At 48.1% G+C, this 20,797-nt stretch overlaps 1 protein-coding gene across 1 annotated transcript in view; it reads right to left on the bottom strand.

The window, feature by feature from the left end:
- Window positions 1-253: 253 nt before the first annotated feature.
- The window catches only part of RYBP (RING1 and YY1 binding protein), a 285,053-nt gene continuing 264,509 nt past the window's right edge, over window positions 254-20,797 (bottom strand). The window contains exon 5 of the mRNA XM_078661879.1: window positions 254-3,137. Coding sequence (XP_078518005.1) covers window positions 2,885-3,137 — 253 coding nt within the window. The 3' untranslated portion in view covers window positions 254-2,884. The remainder of the gene's footprint in view (window positions 3,138-20,797) is intronic.

Raw genomic sequence — 20,797 nt, 5'->3', positions numbered from 1 at the left:
CCTGGGGGTGACCATGCTTGTCCCACTGTGGAGCAAGCACGGGTGGGGCATGGCCTGGGGCTGGCCATGCTTGTCCCACCCATGCTTGTCCCACTGTGGAGCAAGCACGGGTGGGGCATGGCCTGGGGCTGGCCATGCTTGTTCCACTGTGGAGCAAGCACGGGTGGGGCATGGCCTGGGGCTGGCCATGCTTGTTCCACTGTGGAGCAAGCACAGGTGGGGCATGGCCTTGGGGTGACCATGCTTGTCCCACTGTGGAGCAAGCACGGGTGGGGCATGGCCTGGGGCTGGCCATGCTTGTCCAACTGTGGAGCAAGCACGGGTGGGGCATGGCCTGGGGCTGGCCATGCTTGTTCCACTGTGGAGCAAGCACGGGTGGGGCATGGCCTGGGGGTGACCATGCTTGTTCCACTGTGGAGCAAGCACGGGTGGGGCATGGCCTGGGGGTGACCATGCTTGTCCCACTGTGGAGCAAGCACGGGTGGGGCATGGCCTGGGGCTGGCCATGCTTGTCCCACCCATGCTTGTCCCACTGTGGAGCAAGCACGGGTGGGGCATGGCCTGGGGCTGGCCATGCTTGTTCCACTGTGGAGCAAGCACGGGTGGGGCATGGCCTGGGGCTGGCCATGCTTGTCCCACTGTGGAGCAAGCACAGGTGGGGCATGGCCTTGGGGTGACCATGCTTGTCCCACTGTGGAGCAAGCACGGGTGGGGCATGGCCTGGGGCTGGCCATGCTTGTCCAACTGTGGAGCAAGCACGGGTGGGGCATGGCCTGGGGCTGGCCATGCTTGTTCCACTGTGGAGCAAGCACGGGTGGGGCATGGCCTGGGGGTGACCATGCTTGTTCCACTGTGGAGCAAGCACGGGTGGGGCATGGCCTGGGGTGACCATGCTTCTACAGTCCCTACTGCCTGCAGCAAGGTTTCCAGCCACTGCTTATGGAGAGAACAAAACACAATTCCGCTTTTCACATGAGTTATAGGGACACAATCTCTCTACTCTGCATTTCATTCTTCATGAAGAACTACTATCTGCATAACATGTTTTGCATTGAAGTATTTTCTGGGCGTTGCGAGAAGGAAGGTGATTGCACAACAACGTTTGTCTTGAAAGGCAAACATATCAATATAGTTATTTGACGCTCATGGGAAATCCATGGATTTCAATTCACAAAGTGTCTTCTATATTGGACACTCCGGGCTACAATATAGAGCTCGGATGTCATAGGATTGCAAGGCGCTTTATAAATGTCACAGCCTTGCATCAGGAAAGCAACTAACCAACCCAGAACAAAAAGCAAGAGGCTTCAAACTGCATGACGAGTAGTAACACAAATTTACTAGAGAACCCACGAACATTCCTGACTTTTCTAGCACTGTCAACATTTTGGAGTTTTTGAGGGGGGACAATTTTGTTCTACTTTTTGCAAGTTGACCTTTCGAGTAGTAATGTGAATTCGAAGTACCACTTGGACACTTTAAGACCAAAAACAAATGTTCACCTGAAACCTATCGCCTGTGTATTTTAAGCACGTTATAATAAAGGTGGGTGGAGCCCCAGATCTGCTATACATATGTTCATTTACCTTTGCACAGAGGAATACATGCGATAGTTGTGTCAAGATAAATACTCACACCACCATCATTATACAGAGAGGAGGATGCTGGGAGGGCCTGTCTTACAGGCAAAGCTCTCCTCCTCCATACATTATGATGTGCAGGATAGGTTTTGATTCGAGTGCCAAAGTGTTGAAAAGCAGTTTAAAGAGCTAAGTTTATATGCTACAGAATTTTGGACGAAGACTAACTTCTGGTTATCACAAATCTTCAAATTGGTCTTCAGTCCGGTAAGGCATGGCCTCTAATGAAAGTTGGCGACCAAGGACGTGCGATACCATCACCACGGCGAGATTTCGAACCATCCCCGTAAGTCTTACAGTTTCACTTATGTCTCGGTAAAACTGTATCCCTAATGTCCCAAGGGTTTGACTTAAGTACTTTAGCTATGTTTGTGTACCAGCAAACATAAGACATTACAAAGTGACAGTGTACAAGAGTATGCAATGATAAAATGCATTACAAATGCACTACGACCTGCAATTACACTGCGGGCTTGAATCCCTCGATAGGAAGGCCCAACTTCTCAACCAGTCAGGAGAATTAAATCTGCTCTGGTGCTATCATGTAAGTTTGGAATCCTCGCTAGATTTTTGAGTCTGTAATTAAAAAAAGGTCTTAGTACATCTTAGTTGTACTTAGCAGACATTTCATGTACAGTCATTTTTAGCACCTGTGTGAGGAAAAGTCCAAATCTGTCCTAAATCAGAAGTGTTTTATAGTCTCATCACTTACAGTGTATCAAGCACCAGTGTTTCCATGTATTGGTTTCAAATAACCCTTTATATATACTTATTTATATACACATTTATATCTATATAGATGTATAAAAATTGGTAGTATGTGGTACAAGTGAACACTATCAAGGGCAAAATAAAATGTAGAAAAGGGTATACAGAAAGAAGATGGGCTTTGTGAATGCAATAAATAAAAAAAAAAATAAACAAATAGTTAATGTCCATGGAAAATTGTGCACAGGAATTTGTATAGAAAACATAGTCAGGCGCACATTGAATTATAAATGATTATTAGGAAAATCATGTAAAACAATGGAATACATAAAAGTGCCGGGAGCAATCATCCGGGCATGAAATCCGTTGGTGGTCAATGGCCCAGTCTACCACATGTGAGCCCAGCAGCGTCAGCAAGAGGTTCATGTCCAGGAGAGCACAGAAGGATATCCAGGACAGCAAGCAACACAGGCAGCTGGAAGGCGGGATTTCATACCCCGAATCAAAGTTTACACAATTCCATGTGCAATTCCTTCTCAGAAAGATTCATCGTTCACTGCCGACATGTCACCCTTTGGCGTTGACGAGCGGGAGGAGCCTTTGTCGGTGCTCTCGGACCCAGAGCTGCTCTGGTTCTGCTGTTCAGATCCAGCACTAGAGGCCACCGTAGAGGACGACGTGGAGGATGAGCGAGTCTTTTCTTTAAAGTCTGTGATGATTACTGTGACATTGCCCACGGTTACTGCCAGCTGTTGGGCAGTACTCCTGTCCACATTTTTAAGCCTGGGTCTAAGAAGAGACAATGGTTGATTATACATCAATTCAACATGTTTTCTGAAGTTCTTCTCACATACAGCAACAAAGAAAAACGTTAAGATGATCAGAAGTTAAAAATTCTAAACGCTACAGTTTTAGGACAAGAATACTTGAGAATCTTAAACATGCAAAGATCCACCATGAAGTCAATTCTCTGCAGGTTCTTTCCATAGCAAGTGGTGTGAACCAATATCACCCAGTAGGAAAATAAGTTACTTACCTGTAACTGTAGTTCTCCAGTATTGGAATCTTTATAGATTCACATGCTTGAATCATTCCCCATTGTCAAGATGGGAGTCCCTGGTACATCAAAATAGCAATGTAAAGCTAATACAAAGCATAAACTAGGCCTAAACCCATTTCAGTTTTTTAACCTATGTCTATTGTTTTGTAAAGGAGACCAAAAGTCAACCCTGAACCTATTAGGACCTCTCGCCCTCTTAAACACTCCTGAGAGAACGCAAGACCCTCAGATTTTTACAGCAAGCGTGCAAACGATACACCTGCAAAAATCCAATACCGGAGAGCTACAGTTATAGGTAAGTATCTTATTTTCTTACTCGAGTATTGGACCTTTCATTTTCTTACTCCAGTAATGGACCTTTCCAAGATTCCCATGCTTGAATCAGAGTAGCTAGCAGTTAGCAACACATTTTTTCATGCATCTTTCCAAGTGTGTCAAATCCTTTTTGTCAACCATTAGACAAGCAGATATAACTTAAATCATCACTTTCAAAATTGATAGTGATTGCATTCAGAAACGTTTGTACATTTTAAACCTAAGATATAAGGGAAGAAGATATAGAATATGTACATACACATACATACATATATATATATATATATATATATATATATATATATACACACACACACACACACACACACATATATATATATTTCCAAAAAAGAAGTGACTCAAACAGATGGATTTAACAAAGAACATTTTTTCCACTACGTTTCAGCTTCCACCTTCCTCAGGTAGTACAAGATGGTTTGCTCAGTGGCTGCACAGATGACAGCTGAATTTTCAAAAAGCTTCATGAGTGAAGATTCCATTTGGAATGTGGAATCAATGCAGTCCTGAGAGCTCGAGATATTCAGCAATCAGTTTGGACTGTCAGTAATGTTCAGTCCATCTGGATGCAGTGATTTTAAACAGTACATCCAGAAGTTCCCTTTGGAGCCCAGTAGTTCCTCCTTTAAGACATGTTCCACAGGGAAAATCCTCAAATCTGATAGAAAATGATCTTCAGGGTTAAAATGACTGGCTACAGGCTGGTCAATTTCTTATTAATTATTGCTGATATGTGGTTCCTGAATCGTGCACGGAGGTCATTCACTGTTTGGCCTACATATTGTTTTTTATAGCTTTGGCGTTGGCACGGAATCCTCCTTCAGGACATTAACTTTGTGACAACAATCATCTGTTTGATTGTTTTCCATCGGAAGCACATGGATACCAAAAGTCACTTCCGAGATGCATTGCCATTCTTTCTAAGGATACTTTCTTTGCACCCTTCCAAGTTTGTGTTCCTTGACACTCCAACTCACACTGTTATATAAGGAGGCACTCTATTTGATTAATCTCCCGCTGTTCTCTTTCTCTTTTAGAACCTCAAAGGTGCCTTTGTTCTTCGACTTCTTACACGAGTACCTTTCTCCAGTTGAACGAAGTGCTACATAATAAACTCCTCAACCTCTTTGGTATTCCCATCAGCAAGATCAGGTGTCCCGATTCCTTGTCCTGAAGAAGGTGGTTTTTAATCAAATATCATCCATCGAAACGCCGCATCGACAACTATATGGTTTTAAATTTTGGTGGCTACAGGCCAGATTCGAAAATGTATTTTTTTGTGTGATTTCTATGACTCAATGTGTTTGTAATCTATGAATTTTCTTTATACAGACATTAGAAATTGGTGGCCAACACAAGTTCCCACTTTCAATTTGTAATCACATTGTTTTAAGATTTTAATAGTGTTTTTGTATTAATATCAAAATAGTAATAAAGTCAACATTATCACATATGAATGGGTTTAGCAATGAAGTGTGTGGATGAATGAGTAAATAGAACAGTGGTTAGTGTACAAGGAATCTAAGTCACATGGAGACACCATTTTGTCTTTTTACTACTGACCTTACTTGTAAGGGTACCTCTCACATCTTGTGATAGTTTCCCTATGCCATGCTAATTCGCAGGCCATATACGCTCAGTGCCCACCGTACACACACATATATACTTTTAACAGCTTTTGAAGCAGAATTCAATCCTGTCATTGGGTAGCTGCAGGTCTCATCTACTGAAAGTGGAGGCATTAGAGTGCCATGTCTTCACATAAGGATGAATATTTACTCCCCCCTCCCCCCACCTGCACTGATTACACTTTAAAGAAGAACATCCATTGTTCACAAAAAACTTCCAGAAAGATTTAGGTTTCCCAAGGAGTAAAAAGAAACCATGTGGAGACACAAAGCAAATGTGATATGCTCAGGACTGACAGGCCTCTAAGACATCAACTGGCTGAAGCATGAGGCCATCTACAGAAACACTGCTGCTCAGCGCCACCTTTCAAACCGTTAAAAATAAAAATCCTGAAATTATTTTAAGGCTTCGGAAATTGATCCCATTCTCCTGCTTCAGAAAATAATTCAAGCCAGGAAGTGGAAAGCACATGCACATGGGGAGGATGAAGTGTGCGTGGGACAATAACAGATTGACTTTTAAACTCCTTACACAAAAGTATGGCCCATTTTTAGGTGTTGTCACCTAGACGGGGCATGCGCTGTCTGCATGCGTGGGCTTTCATTCCTCTTTGTGTGTGGATCATAGGCGCATTATTTGTGTCCTTTCAATTCTCCCTTTTCTCACACATCTTTTTCCTTTTTGTTTAAGCACCGAGTGTGCACAACTCTCTGGCCCTTGCACAAATAAATAATACCGATAAATAAAGTGGGAAAAAGGGATGAGGGAGCAACGGACTAGTGGGGTAGCAAGCAGTCTAGTAGCAGGATACAGCTGTGAGCTTAAAAAAATACACAGGTTTTTAAAAATCAATGAAGCAGGCAGCGCAGAAGTGGGAGCAGTTACTTACCTTTGGTAATGCCTTGGTAAAACCTAATAACCCACCTCCACAACACCGGGGTCGAAGGTAAAGCCCTGGACTGGATCACCTCATTCCTCTCCGACAGAACCCAGAGAGTCCGCCTCCCTCCCTTTCGCTCAGAGATCTGTGGCATACCCCAAGGCTCATCGCTCAGCCCAACCCTCTTCAATATCTACATGAGCCCCCTCGCCACCATTGCACGCAAACACAACCTCAACATCATCTCATACACCGACGACTTCCAGCTGATACTCTCCCTCACCAAAGACCCTGCCACCTTCAAACTCAACCTCCAGGAAGGAATGAAAAACGTAGCTGAATGGATGAAATTCAGCCGTCTGAAACTGAACTCAGATAAGACGGAAGTCCTCATCCTCAGACCATCCCCATCCGTCTGGGACGACTCCTGGTGGCCCACAGAACTGGGCACCACACAGATACCCACTGACCACACACACAACCTGGCATTCATCCTGGACTCCTCTCTCACGAGGACAACGCCATCTCATCTTCATGCTTTAACACCCTGCGCATGCTCCGTAAGATCTTCCGGTGGATTCCTACCGGAACTAGAAAGACGGTCAGCCAGGCCCTCGTCACCAGCCGGCTAGACTACGGAAACGCCCTATACGCAGGAACCACAGTCAAACTTCAGAAAAGACTCCAACGTATACAGAACGCATCCGCACGACTCATCCTCGACATTCCCCGCCACAGCCACATAACAGCCCACCTGAGAGACCTGCACTGGCTCCCCGTCAACAATAGAATCACGTTCAGGCTCCTCACCCACGCACGCAAAGCGCTCCACGACATAGGTCCTAAAAACCTCAACAACCGCCTCGCGTTCTACACTCCAGCACGCAAACTCCGCTCCGCCAGACTCGCCCTCGCCACCGTTCCCCGGATCAGCAGAACCACCACCGGAGGAAGATCATTCTCCTAACTGGCAGCCAAGACGTGGAACTTCCTCCCCACCCACCTACGACTAACCCAGGACCACCTCACATTCAGGAAACACCTCAAGACAGTAGCGGCACTCCCCCCCGCCCCCTCTCCCAGCACCTTAAGACCCTCACGGGTGAGTAGTGGGCTCAACAAATGTACTGATTGATCTAGTAGAGATTATCTAGCTGCCTTCCTTACCTTAGAATTATTCCCAGGTGTCAGACTAGAACCTGAAATTGTTTTGTGAGCAGTACCTCTGCGCACCAGTAGGTGGTGGTGTTTGGCTCCGCAATGCGTCCTCGCCGGATGTTAAGTGCACGGGGCCTACATAGGTGCTACCTCAGCACAATAAGGTCAGTTTCTTTTCACAACTTTCCATGCCAGGAGAGCGGAGCCACAAAGAAACTGACCGCTGTTATGAAAAACTAGGGCCCTGAAAGGGGAGTACCCTGTCCCTAGAAATCTGTTCCCAGAGCTGGAGAGGATGGGTGGGTTGGTAAGTAATCTACCGTTAGAGTCTTTAACAGATAAGCAGTTACCAAAGGTAAGTAACTTGTTCACCTGATAGAGACTTCTAGCCGCAGATTCCTTACATTAGAATAGATACCCAAGCAATACCTCCAGAGGGTGGGTCTGCGAAAGTTTCACACCAAAAAAGTCTTTCAGGATCGAACACGCAAAGTGCCTCTCCCAAAGGACCAGATTGTTCAGGCAGCAGTGCCTGGTAGAACGTGTGCAGAGAAGCCCACGTTGCTGCCTGACAGATTTCCAGGAACAGAACTCTGCGTGCTAACGCAGTGTTTGACCGCACAAGCCCTCAAGGCGTTGCCTCTTGGCCAATGTGTAGCACATTTTAATGCAGAGCACGATCCATCAGGAGACGGTCCGTTTCTGAACGACCTTCCCTTTTTTAGCTCGGGTATACCCTACAAAGAGTTGGTAGTCACCCAGAATTCTTTTGTGCTCTCAAGGTAGAATGACAATGCTCTTTTTGGGTCCAGTTGGTGGTGTCGCTCCTCTTACTTAGAGGGATGCGGCAGAGTGTAAAATGTAGATAGGATGATGGATTGACCTACATGAAAGGGAGAGACCACTTTTGGAACGAAGAAAGCTCAGGTGTAAAGGACCAGCTTGTTCAGGAAGATTTTGAGGTGGCGAGGCACAGACTTCAAAGCCTTGAGTTTACTGACCCTCCAAGTGGATGGAACAGCCACTAGAAAGGCCGTCTTGACGGTAAGGAGCTTGACAGGACAGTTGTGCTGTAGCTCAAAAGGAGAGTACTTCAGAAAAGTGAGTACTAGACTGAGGTCTCACTCAGGCATGATGAAGGGGGAAGGTGGGAACATCTGCTGACCTTTCAAAACCGATTTGCAACAGGGGATTTTAACAGGGTTAGCTGATCTGGCAACCACAGCAAGGCGGAGATGGCAGAACGATAGAACTTTAAGGTGCCCAAAGCAGAGCCCTGCTGGGCAAGAGAAAGAATAAGTAGAAGAGCCCGAGAAAGGGGAGCTAAAAGGCAGTCAACATTTTTTTTTTTACATAACATTGCCACAAACTTGCCCCAACAGCAGGTGTATATTGTCTTGGTGGAGGGACGCCTGGCTGTAAAGATAACAGTGCAGACTTTGGGCAGAAGGTCGAAAACTGTTGTCACTCAATCTCCACGCATGAAGGCACAGCGTTGCTAGGTTCGGGTGGAGAACCCTTCCCTGCTGCTGCGACAGAAGATCCCCTCCAAAGGGGCAGGTTCAGCTGAGGACCGATGGCCATGCTCAACAGCTCGGGATACCAAACTCGCCGAGCCCAGTCCAGAGTCACAAGGATGGCTTGGTCCAGGTCATTCTGGATCTTGTTGAGAACACTGGGCAGGAGTGGTATGGGCGGAAAGGTGTACAGGAGGCCTGTGCTCCACTAAACGAAAAGAGCCTCCGGGCAAGAGCAGAATGGGGAACTCCAGCACACAAAAATGCTGACATTGCGCGTTCTAGGTGGTGGCAAAGAAATCTAACCAAGGCTCTCCCCACTGCTGAAAGAGCCCTAGCACTACCTGTGGATTGAGACGCAATTCATGATCCACTAGGCATCTGCGGCTGAGTTCATCTGCCCTGGCATTCAGAGAGCCCGCCAGGTGTTTAACCATGAGTGATTTGCCCAGATGTTCCAGCCATGTCCAGAGGCTCACAGCCTCTTGACAAAGGGTCCACAACCCCAAACCGGCTTGTTTGTTGCAGTACCACATGGTGATGGTGTTGTCCATGAACACATACACTAGCCTTCCCTTGATGGAGGGTTGGAAGGCTTGCCATGCCAGCCGGATTGCGTGGAGCTCCACTAGGTTGACGTGGAGGCCGGATTCTGCCAGAGACTAGAGGCCTCTGATCTCCACCTCTCAGATGACCGGCCCATACCAGGAGTGACATCTGTCAGATTCAAGTGGGAAGGGAGAGGGTTCTACCGCTGACCCAATCACTTCTCATTAAGCACCACTGCAGGTCTTTTGCAGTTCCTTCCTAGATCTGGACCATGTCGGATTGATTCCCCTGATGGTGCGCCCAGGGGAACTTTAGGTCCCACTGCAGAGCCCGCATATGACAGCAGGCATGTGTCACAAACAGGATGCATGAGGCCCAGCAGCCTCAGGGTCAGTTTCACCAAAACCGAGGGCAGAGGCTGAAACATCAGTATCATAGCCTGAACATCATGGACTCCCCATTCAGAATGACTAGCCTGAAACTGCCGGGTCCAGAACAGCTCTGATGAAAGGAAAATCTAAGAGGAGTCAGGTGTGACTTTGGCACCTTGAGAGTGAACCCCGAAGAGTGCAGGAAGTCTGGTGTAGTCTGGCGGTGATAAAGTGTGGAGGGCAGGGCGATCCGGCGGTAGACTGCTACCCCTAATCTCTATAGATGAGCTGCAACTAACGCCATCACCTTGGTGAACCTCAGAGGGGTGCTGGTAAGGCCCAAAGGGAGCACGCCAAACTGAAAGCGCTTGTGGCCACCATGAACCGCTGGATTGTAGGCATACAAGAGGGAATATGGTGGAATGCATCCAGCAAATCCAACACTACCAACCAGTCTCCTTGGTCGAGGGCAGACAGACCTTGAATGAGCATTTTGAATTTCTCCTTCAGGAAGAAATTGAGAGGGCACACGTCTAGGATAGGACAAAGACCTACGTCCTTTTTGGCACTAAAAAGCAACAGGAATAACATCCATGACCTACTTCTGGCATCAGCACCCTCTCTATGGCTCCCTTGGTCAAGAGATCCACCACTTCCTGGTGGAGTAAGGAGAGATGGTCCTCCATCAGCCCGTCTCAAGTAGTTGGCATGGGTTGAGGGGTAGTCACAAAGGGGAGGGAGTAGTGCCTTCAGACAATCTGGAAACCCCATTGGTCTGAGGTTATCTACCTCGAGTGGTGCAGGTCATGGTGAAGTCTGCCTCCCACTGGTTCCCATGATGGCTGGAGGGTGAACTAAAGAGGTTTGGTGGCTACGGCTGTCAGACGGGTGGCACACTGGCATGACCTCTGGCTGCTCGACCCACATTGTCTGGGGACTCGCAAAGTCTAGGGAGCTTGCGTGCAGTGGTGGCTGGGTAAAGAGACAGCTGGAATCTCCTTCTGTGGCCGTGAAAGGAGTGCTGGGGTTGCCAGGGGAGGCCATGGAAAGGCCCAAGGATATGGCTGTAACCCTACTACCCTTGAAGTGCTCTAGACCTGAGTCAGTCTGGTCTCTGAAGAGACAGGAACCATCAAAGGGCATGTCCATCAGCGATGTTTGAACATCCCCATAAAAGTCAGTCATCCTCAGCCAGGCGTGGTGCCGTAAGGCCACCAACGACGAAACAGCTCTGCCTAGCGAGTTGGTTGTGTCCATCTCACATCTGCTCGTGAACTTGGCTGCATCTCTCCAGTCTGCCAATGGGACTATGGGCAGCACCTGCGTAACCAAATCCCAAAGTGAATGGGAGAATCGGCCCAAAAGCAGAATGTGATCACAGACCGCAGTGCCAGGCTGGTAGAAGAATTCCCTATCTAGTAAGGTGGCAGAGAATGAGCCAGGATTTACAAAATAAGTGGAGGATTGGACCACCAAGATAACAGGGTGCTGTGTGAGGAAACTGGGGTCCCCTGGGGTGAGGTGATGGGGGCAGGCAACTGTCCTATTCACAGGAGCCCCTGTGCAAGGCTTGGACCAGGCCCCGAGCAGGACGTCTGTAAGCACTTCTTTAAATGGGAGAAGTACTTTGAGGGGGTATATCCTGGCTGACACACCTCTGATAAGACTGTCACTGGGCAGGCTAAGGTCCAGGTCCTCGGCCCCACTTACCAGCATAGCAAAAGAGGCTCACTTCTCTATAGCGACGATAGAAGGAAAGACCAACCCAGTATCTGGGAACATTGTCCAGTCCACTGGCGTCTGACAATTTCTCACATCAGTCCATGTTGGTGTCTAGGGGCTGTTATTCTTCAGGGTCCAATGGCCCCATGCAATCTTCCCCAAATCCTAGCCCATTGGTATAGGTACAAATACCACAATGATGCTTGTCTTTTCAGATGTCTTTAATTCAAGATCTTAAGCCTTCTTAGCCAACAGCAGCTGATTTGCATGGCGAACACACCACAGCCTGGAGATCCAAGGGGTTCTACCTAATACTGCCGGATGGGGCAGTTCTTCTAAAAGAAACTCCCTTACACTTGGAAGCGCATTAAGATATTCGAACACAAGACTAAATAGTCTACCTCTCCAGGCGCAGAAATTATAGGAACCCCTTCCGGATAGAATTATCACCGGAAATAAGAGTCTACTTGAAACTGACCTCAGCCCTGAAGTCATCGCGGGGTAATCCCTTGTAACAGCGACAAAACACGTGTTTGATAAGAAGGCTTAAGATGTCGAATCAACTGAAAATACAAAGACAAGCATCATTGTTGTATTTTATGTAACTATGTAATTTACTTTTGAACGTGTGCAGAGGATTTGTATATATAGTAGAGTGGTCTGCTGGCCTCACGTGGGGATTTGGTGGTTTTTCCCTACGTTATGCACCGTGCCAGATTACCTGCCATAACGGATTGTTACTTGTTATAGACCTTAGAGCGCCATTTTGCCTATTGCTGACCACTGACTGCATGCCATTGGTATAGGGCTTGGGCTCCAGTCTGGAGGGTATGCTCCAGTCGGCGCCAGGCAACACCCCTTCATCTTCGTGTCGGAGATGAGAAGGGGGGAGCTGGGAGCATTAAACTCTGGACCAGCATCGGGGAAGGTCAAGATGGTAGGATAGGCACCAGTCCAGTTCCATCCGTAGGTCCCAGGATATCCATTTGGTGCCAAGAGTGAATCTTCTGGCGGAAAAACAGTAGGGGCACCTCTCGAACCCAAAGGGCCTGAAGGCGCTCCAAGGGGACGGCCTCAAACTTCTTAATGCTGGGTGGGGGTCGCTCCAGCTGCATGAAATCCAGAGATGCACTTAACTGCGTAGCTAGGTTCTAGCGACGACGCTCCCTTGTCTCGTCGGATGACTTTGACGGACGGGGTCAAGTCGAAAACCTCTGCATCTTGCGGAACCTACTAGAGTGGGACGACTTCAACTGCATTGAAGATCGATGGCTCTGCGATCGATCCCAAGAATTACGCTCAACCAGGATCATGACCGTCTCAGCTTTACTTGTCAAGCAGCAAGGAGCTTGAGGGAAAGTGCTTGGCGCGACAATCAGCACAGGTTTTAGCGTCATTGTTGCGCTCTAGACATCAGAGGCAAACTAGATGTGGGACCATCGACATTTGTCAGTGACCGACCCTGTAGTGCTTGAATCCGGCCTTACTCTTACGACATACCTGCCACACCAGGAGGCCTGTATAGGCGCCACCTAGGGTCACGGACGTCAGTACTTTTTTTTTCCCAAACCACAAGCGCAGAGCCACAAAGTAACTGACATAATTGTGTGCAAAACTAGGGACCTGAAAGGTGGAAACAACCCTAGTCCTACAACGTCAGGTAAGTAACTTGTTCATCTGATAAAGACATCTAGCTGCAGATTCCTTACCTTTGAATCGGATACCTGAGCCATACCATCCCGGCGGTGGGTTACGGACTCTCATCCTTAACTACAAAGTCTTGCAGGACTGAATGGGCAAAATGTCTGTCCCTGAACAACTGAACACCAAGGAAGTAAAGTTTTGCAAACATATGCAAAGAAGCACACGTTGCTGCCAGACAGATGTCTTGGACACCCCGAGCAAAGGCAATAGTCGCAGCTTTTTCCCTGGTGGAATGGGCCCTTAATCCCTCACGGGACTGCTTCTTTGCCAAGGCATAACAGATCTTGATGCAGAGAACGAGCAAGAAATGGTCCTTTTCTGAACTGCCCTTACCTTCTTTGCTTCCACGTACTCCACAAAGAGTTGGTCCTCCACCGGAACTCTTTTGTGCGGTTAATGTAGAACGACAACACTCTTTTTGGGTCATGTTGGTGGAGACGCTCCTCTTAATTCGAGGGATGCGAGGGAGCAAAAAAGGTGGCCAAAGTGATGGACTGACCCAGATGGAACAGGGTCACAACCTTTGGCAAAAAGAATTCCCTGGGGCGAAGCACCACCTTGTCCAGAAAAGGACATAAGATGAGTAAGCGAGCAAGATAACGTCTGCAACTCACTCACCCTCCAGCCAGGTAGATGTAATTGCCACCAAGAAGGCTGTTTTGATGTTCAACAGAAGGAGGGGACAATTGTGCAAAGGCTCAAAGAGCACACATCAGATAGGTAAGGGCCAAATAAAGGTTCCACTGTGGCATACCAAAGGGCGTGGGCGGAAACAAATGCCCTTTTAGAAATGTATTTACAATAGGAGATTTGAAGAGAAAGGGCTGGTTTGGCAGCCACAAAAAAAGCAGACAGCAGAAAGGTAACCCTTGAGAGTTCCAAAAGCAGAGCCCTGCTGGGCAAGGGTTAGAATGAATAAAAGGACAGTAGAAAGAGAAGCAGAAAGAGGGTCAATGGACCTTTCTGTATAGAATACAAAACAAATTTCTGCCAACGGCAGGCGTATACTGTCTTTGTGGGGGACTGCCTAGCCGCCAGAAGAACAAGTTACTTACCTTCGGTAACGCTTTTTCTGGTAGATACAGTATCTACCTGTGGATTCCTCACCTTGTGAATATCCCCCTGCGCAGCAGCCAATCGGAAACTTTTGTAGCTCTCCACGACGGCGAGGTCATGGACGACGTCACAGAGGGTACGACTCCGCTCGCGACCCCGCTGACGTCACTGGATCCATAATAGGACCTCGTCAGCGTGATGACGTCAGTTCCGCCCTTTTTTCCGTGCCACCGAGGCACACGGATGGACCAACATAAACAGTAGTAGTATACATAGTACACAGTATTCAAACCAACACAGTGTGCAAACAATGGAATATGCATGAATATACAAAACATCCATTTAAAAAACATTCAAATATACACATAGCAGATCTAGAAGAGTGGACAACGGGTAGGCGGGTGGGTCAGTGAGGAATCCACAGGCAGATACTGTATCTACCAGAAAAAGCGTTACCGAAGGTAAGTAACTTGTTCTTCTGATAGATACATCTGCCAGCTGATTCCTCACCTTGTGAAAAGAATCCCACAGGAGTCCCCACTCCCGGAGGAGGGTGTCCACTCTGCTATACCAAGAAATCCTGGAGGACAGAGCGCGCAAAGTGGCCGTCCCTCCTCACCTCAGTATCCAAGCAGTAATGCTTCGCAAAAGTGTGGAGGAAGGCCCAAGTTGCGGCCCTGCAAATATCATCTACAGGCACACCTCTAGCCAAGGCAGATGTTGAAGACTTTGCTCTAGTAGAATGAGCCCTTATACCCTCTGGAGGTTCCTTACCAGCCAGGGCGTAGCAGATCTTTATACACAAGATAATCCATCTCGATAGCGTGCGCTCGTGCACCGCTTTTCCTTTCTTACAGCCAGCAAATCCAACAAAAAGCTGGTCGTCCACACGATAGTCTTTAGTCCTATCGAGGTAGAAACTCACCGCCCTCTTAGGGTCTAGGTGATGAAGCCGCTCCTCCTCCTTGGAAGGGTGAGGGGGAGGATAAAAGGTAGGGAGGGTAATGGACTGCCCCAGGTGGAAGGGAGTTACCACCTTAGGCAGAAAAGCAGCCCTGGTCCTATGAACCATTCTCTCAGCATGAATGGTCAGGAATGGGGGTTTCGAACTAAGAGCCTGAAGCTCACTTACCCTCCTTGCCGAGGTAATTGCTACAAGAAAAACAGTCTTAAAAGACAGAAGTCTCATGGGACACTTGTGTAAAGGTTCAAAGGGTGAACCCATCAAGTAGGTCAAGACAAGATTCAAGTCCCATTGAGGCACAATAAATGGAGTTGGAGGGAATTTGTTGGTAAGACCTTTTAAAAAACGTAATACAATAGGTGATTTAAATAAAGACGCTGGTCCGGCAAACAAAGGAAAGCCGACAAGGCCGATAAATAACCCTTTACAGTCGCCTCAGCAAAACCCTGCTGGGCCAAAGAAAGAGCAAACTGAAGTCTGTTAGACAAACGAGCTCTCAAGGGGTCAATAGATTTCTCTCCACACCAGGAAACGAATTTGGACGACCTATAGGAATAGATTGACTTGGTGGAAAGACGCCTGGCCGAAAGAATTACATGCACCACATCAGGCGGGAGAGAAAAGGAATTCAGGTTGCCCCGTTCAATCTCCATGTATTATAAACAAGAGAAGCGCCAATGCTGCCTATCTCAATTTGTTATTTCCTATACATCTCACCTCAGAACTAAAACATAAGGTGAGGAGACCTTAGTTTCTTGAATCAATCCTTTGTTTTTATTTTAATTCATTAGAATTCTTTGGTCATTTTTTGTCACATTTTTCACATTTCAAAATACAATATATGACAAAAATAACATATAAGACATTCTGTACAATGAGTCAAAAAACACACTCCTATCAAACAAACTTAGTATCATACCAGATCACTGTTCAAACATACTCATACATACTCCCTTACATACTGTTCTTATTTACAATCTTCAATCAATTTGTCAAAAATAAAATTTTTACATAGCCATAGATTCTAAATTAAACGTGAATCTGTAATCCAAAGCAAATCCTTTTTGTTGGTTGACTCCTAATGGCTTTAAGAACACAAGGTCTACGCGTTTCGAACTCTTCTAATTGTAGAGTTCTCATCAGGACCATACACTCCTGAGTCAGGTTTAACTGAATTGTACTGGTCTTCAGCGAACACGGCGCAGGACCATAGTAATTGCGTCGTGTTCATCCACACTCTACCCTAAAAGCTCTTTCTTTTGGGTGGTGGTGGGTAGGAGGAAGTAAATTTGTTTTTATATCGCTCCCTAAGTCAGAGCAATCCTCGGCGTGACTCTCCAGGCATGAAGGTGTAATGTCTGGAGGTGGGGGTGTAGAACCTGCCCCTCCATCTGAGAGAGGAGATCTGCCCTGAGAGGGAGACGGAGTGGAGGGCACGAGGAGAGGTGGAGAAGATCTGTGTACCACACCCTTCTTGGCCAATCCGGGGCGACCAATATAACTTGGGCCCGGTCTTGGCGAATCTTCCTCAGAACCCGAGGAATCAAGGGTATGGGAGGAAACGCGTAAAGGAGTTGTGAGCCCCAACTCAACTGAAACGCATCCCCCAAAGCTCCCTGCAACTGATACTGGAGACTGCAGAATGAGGGGCAGTGAGCGTTCTCGTGAGTGGCGAACAGGTCCATCTGAGGAGTTCCCCACGTCCGGAAGACGTGACGAACCACCTCTGGGTGAAGCCTCCACGCGTGGTCGGCTGAGAACTGCCGACAGACTGTCTGCGCGAACATTCAGAACTCAGGCCAGATGATTTGCCATCAGACAAATCTGGTGGTCCTGAACCCAGGACCAGAGACGCAGAGCCTCTCTGCAGAGACACTGCGACCCTACTCCTCCCTGCTTGTTGACATACCACATCGCGGTCGTGTTGCCCGTCAGGACCTGAACCGACGGACCGCGAAGGGAAGGGAGGAAGGCCTTGCGTGCCAAACGAATCGCCCTCAATTCCAGAAGGTTGATGTGAAGCAACCTTTCCTCTGGAGACCAAAGACCCTTGACCTCCAGATCCCCCAGATGAGCACCCCACCCTAGAGTGGAGGTATCCGTGATCACTGTGGCAACCGATGGAGGCAGATAAAAGGGCTTTCCTTGAGACAGATTGCCCTCCACGCTCCACCAAGACAGATCCGCTGCAGTTTCTCTGGAGATCCTCACAGACTCCCTGAGATCTCCGTTGTGCTAATACCACTGCCTGCGGAGGCACCACTGGAGCGCCCTCATGTGCCAGCGTGCATGGTTGACCAGCAGAATGCAGGAAGCAAACAGACCGAGCAGGCAAAGGACCTTCAGGACTGGAACGACCGCTCCATTGTAAAACAAAGGAATAATTTCCTGAAAGTCGAGAATCCTTTGAGGAGGAGGGAATGCCCGACAAACAGTAGTGTCCAGTACTGCCCCTATAAACAGGTTGCGCTGTGAGGGCATCAGGTGAGACTTGGGTACATTTATCGAAAAACCCAACCTGTACAACAACTGAGTTGTCTCTAGCAGACACTGCTTTGATCAGCCAGTCGTCCAGATAGGGTAATACAGGAATCCCCGACCTCCTGAGATGGGCTGCCACCACTGCCATCACCTTGGTGAAAACTTGAGGCGCAGTAGTAAGACCAAACGGAAGGACCGCAAACTGGTAGTGTTGCGACCCCACCGTGAAACGGATATACTTCCTGTGCGACTCCAGGATCGGGATATGAAAATACGCGACCTGTAAGTCGAGCGACACCATCCAGTCTTCTTCCAGCAGCGCCTGAAGAACCTGCGCAAGGGTAAGTATCTTGAACTTCTCGTGTTTCAGATAAAGATTCAAGATCCTGAGATCCAGGATTGGGCGAAGCCTGCCATCCTTCTTGGGAATCAGGAAATACCGGGAGTAGAATCCCTGACTCTTTCCTGCTCTGGAACCACCTCTATCGCGCCTTTCTTTAACAAGGTCAGCACCTCCTCCTGAAGGAGACTGAGATGTTCCTCTGAGCAAACCCCTTGACAAGGAGTGTAAGTTGGAGGGAATTCCCTGAAGGGAAGAGCATACCCATTTGCCACAAGATTGAGAACCCATTGGTCTGTAGTGACTGATTCCCAATCCCGCAGAAAATGGGTAAGCCGACCCCCAACAGGACCAACATGACTGGGAATGGGGAATCTAGGGCTGCTTTGCTGCGGCGATAGGAGGAGAGGAAGAGGAGGAGGAGGAGGGTTGACGACCTCATGGACGACCTCGGTTTCTTCCTCTATTAGGTTTATCCAGCGTATTTTGTTGCTGTTGCTGCTGACGAGGCTGCCCTTGCGAACGAAAGGATGACTTCCCGAATCCTCTGTATTTACGAAAGGATCCTCTGGACTGGGTCTGCAAGCCAAGTGATCTTGCCGTGGCCTTACTATCTTTGAATCTTTCAAGTGCGGCATCAGCCTTCTTACCAAACAGACCCGTACCATCAAATGGTAAGTCCAACAAAGTAGCCTGCACATCTTGAGAAAAGTCTGAAGACTTCAACCAAGCTCCCCTTCTCGTTGCCACTGCAGAGCCCATAATTCTAGCCACCGAGTACGCTTTATCCAGGCCACTTTGAATTACCTGGCGCGCAGCAGCTTGGGTATCATCCAAAACCTCCTGAAAGTTCTTCCTGTCAGACAGTTTTGGCAGCAACTGTTTAGAGGAATCCATCAAGGCACGGATATACCTTCCCATCAAGCAAGTTGCATTTGATGACTTCAGTGCCATGCTCGCTGATGAGAACACCTTCTTAGCGGACTGGTCAATCCTTTTTGACTCCTTGTCAGCTGGAACCTGTGTAAAAGCTCCTGAAAACTTCTTTGAGCAAGCCACCTGAACCACAAGGCTCTCAGGTGAAGGGTGAGCTGACAAAAATTCTGGATCCTCCGGTGCCACTCTATATCTCCGTGCACAGTCCTAGAGACTGCAGGTGCAGACAAAGGTTCTTTACAAACCTCCAACACCGGCTCCAGAATTGCCTCATTAAATGGTAACAAAGGCTCAGTCACAGAAGATGGAGAATGCAACACTTCAGTCAATAGATTAGACTTAAATTCAGTGGTAGGAAGATTAATGTCCAATAACTCTGCAGCTTTTCTCACAACTGTGTGATATGGGACTACCTCCTTAGAAGGAGCATCTGAACCAGGAGAAAAATCCCACTCAGGGGAGACATCAAGACCACTTGCATCTTTTAATTCCGCAAAATAGTCCTCAGAATCAGGAAGTTCACCTTCCTCCATGTCCTTCTGATAGTGTGCCTCTTCAGCAACTTTTTGGGCCTCCCTCCTGGAGCGGATCCTCGGGACTGGAGTCGATGGATCCACAACCGACTCCATCGGAGTCGGAACCGGCGTCGAACGCGGATCCGACGGCGCCGCTAGCGCCGAACGAGGACGAACAGGCGGCGCCAGAGATGGAAGAAAGGGCATAAATGGAGCCTGGGCATATGCCTGAGGGACACCCAAATTAAAGGCAAAAGGACCCATGGGGCCCGCAAGCGCACCAGAGGGGTACATAGCCCTTGCAAAGACACCATACATTGCGTTTAGATAGTGTGATGGGTCTTGGTCTGGAGCCGGGAAAGGGGGATAATTTCCCGGCGCCGGCTCCGAAGCCGGTGTACCTGGAGTCGGGCCCGTCGGCGCTGACAAAGGAACCTCTTCAGGCTGCTCCTGATCTTCTTGCTCTGGCTTGGCTTCACCCGGATCCGAAGAATGGACCGAATCCGATGGAGCCGGCGTCTGTGATCGAGAGACTTCGACTTCAGGAGACACTTTCTTCTCTGGCGAGACCCGTTTTGAATAAAAAGGATCGACCTCACTTCTGCGACGTCGAGAGACAACTTCGGCGCCGGTTCCTTATCAGAGTGACGCCTTGAAGAGTGCTTCTTTCTCTTATGTCTCTTCGACTTCGAATGTCCCGACGCCGACTTCAAGCCCGACCTGGACTCGGAACGAGATCTCGACCTCTACCTTCTTTTACTCTCCTTCTTACTCTTCTTCATTTTAGCAATAAATAACTTTGCTTCCCTTTCCTTTAATGCCTTAGAGGTCATCTTCCTGCAACACGCACATCCATCGACGTCGTGATCGGAAGACAAGCACCATACGCAGTCCTTGTGCGGATCAGTGAAGGACATCTAGATGCTTAGGGTTCTCAAAAAAAAAAATAGAGTAGCCCAATACTAAATCGAGACCGAGTCATTGGTGCTTGATCGAATGCATAGGCCACCTGGCATATCTTACCATCAGGATGCAGGAGGCCATGAGGCCCAACAGCCTCAAAATCAGTCTCACCGAAATCCAGGATAGAGGCTGAAATATCAGAATCCTAGCCTGAATATCCTGGACTCGCTGCTCAGGATGTTAGGCCCGAAACTGCAGTGTCCAGAACTGCCCCGATGAACGGGAGTATCTGAGAAGGAGTCCGGATGTTTATAGAGAACCACAGCAAATG

This window comes from Lissotriton helveticus, chromosome 9 (assembly GCF_964261635.1).
Source record: "Lissotriton helveticus chromosome 9, aLisHel1.1, whole genome shotgun sequence".
Lineage (NCBI taxonomy): Eukaryota > Metazoa > Chordata > Amphibia > Caudata > Salamandridae > Lissotriton > Lissotriton helveticus.
This window is presented reverse-complemented; position numbering and strand designations above follow the sequence as displayed.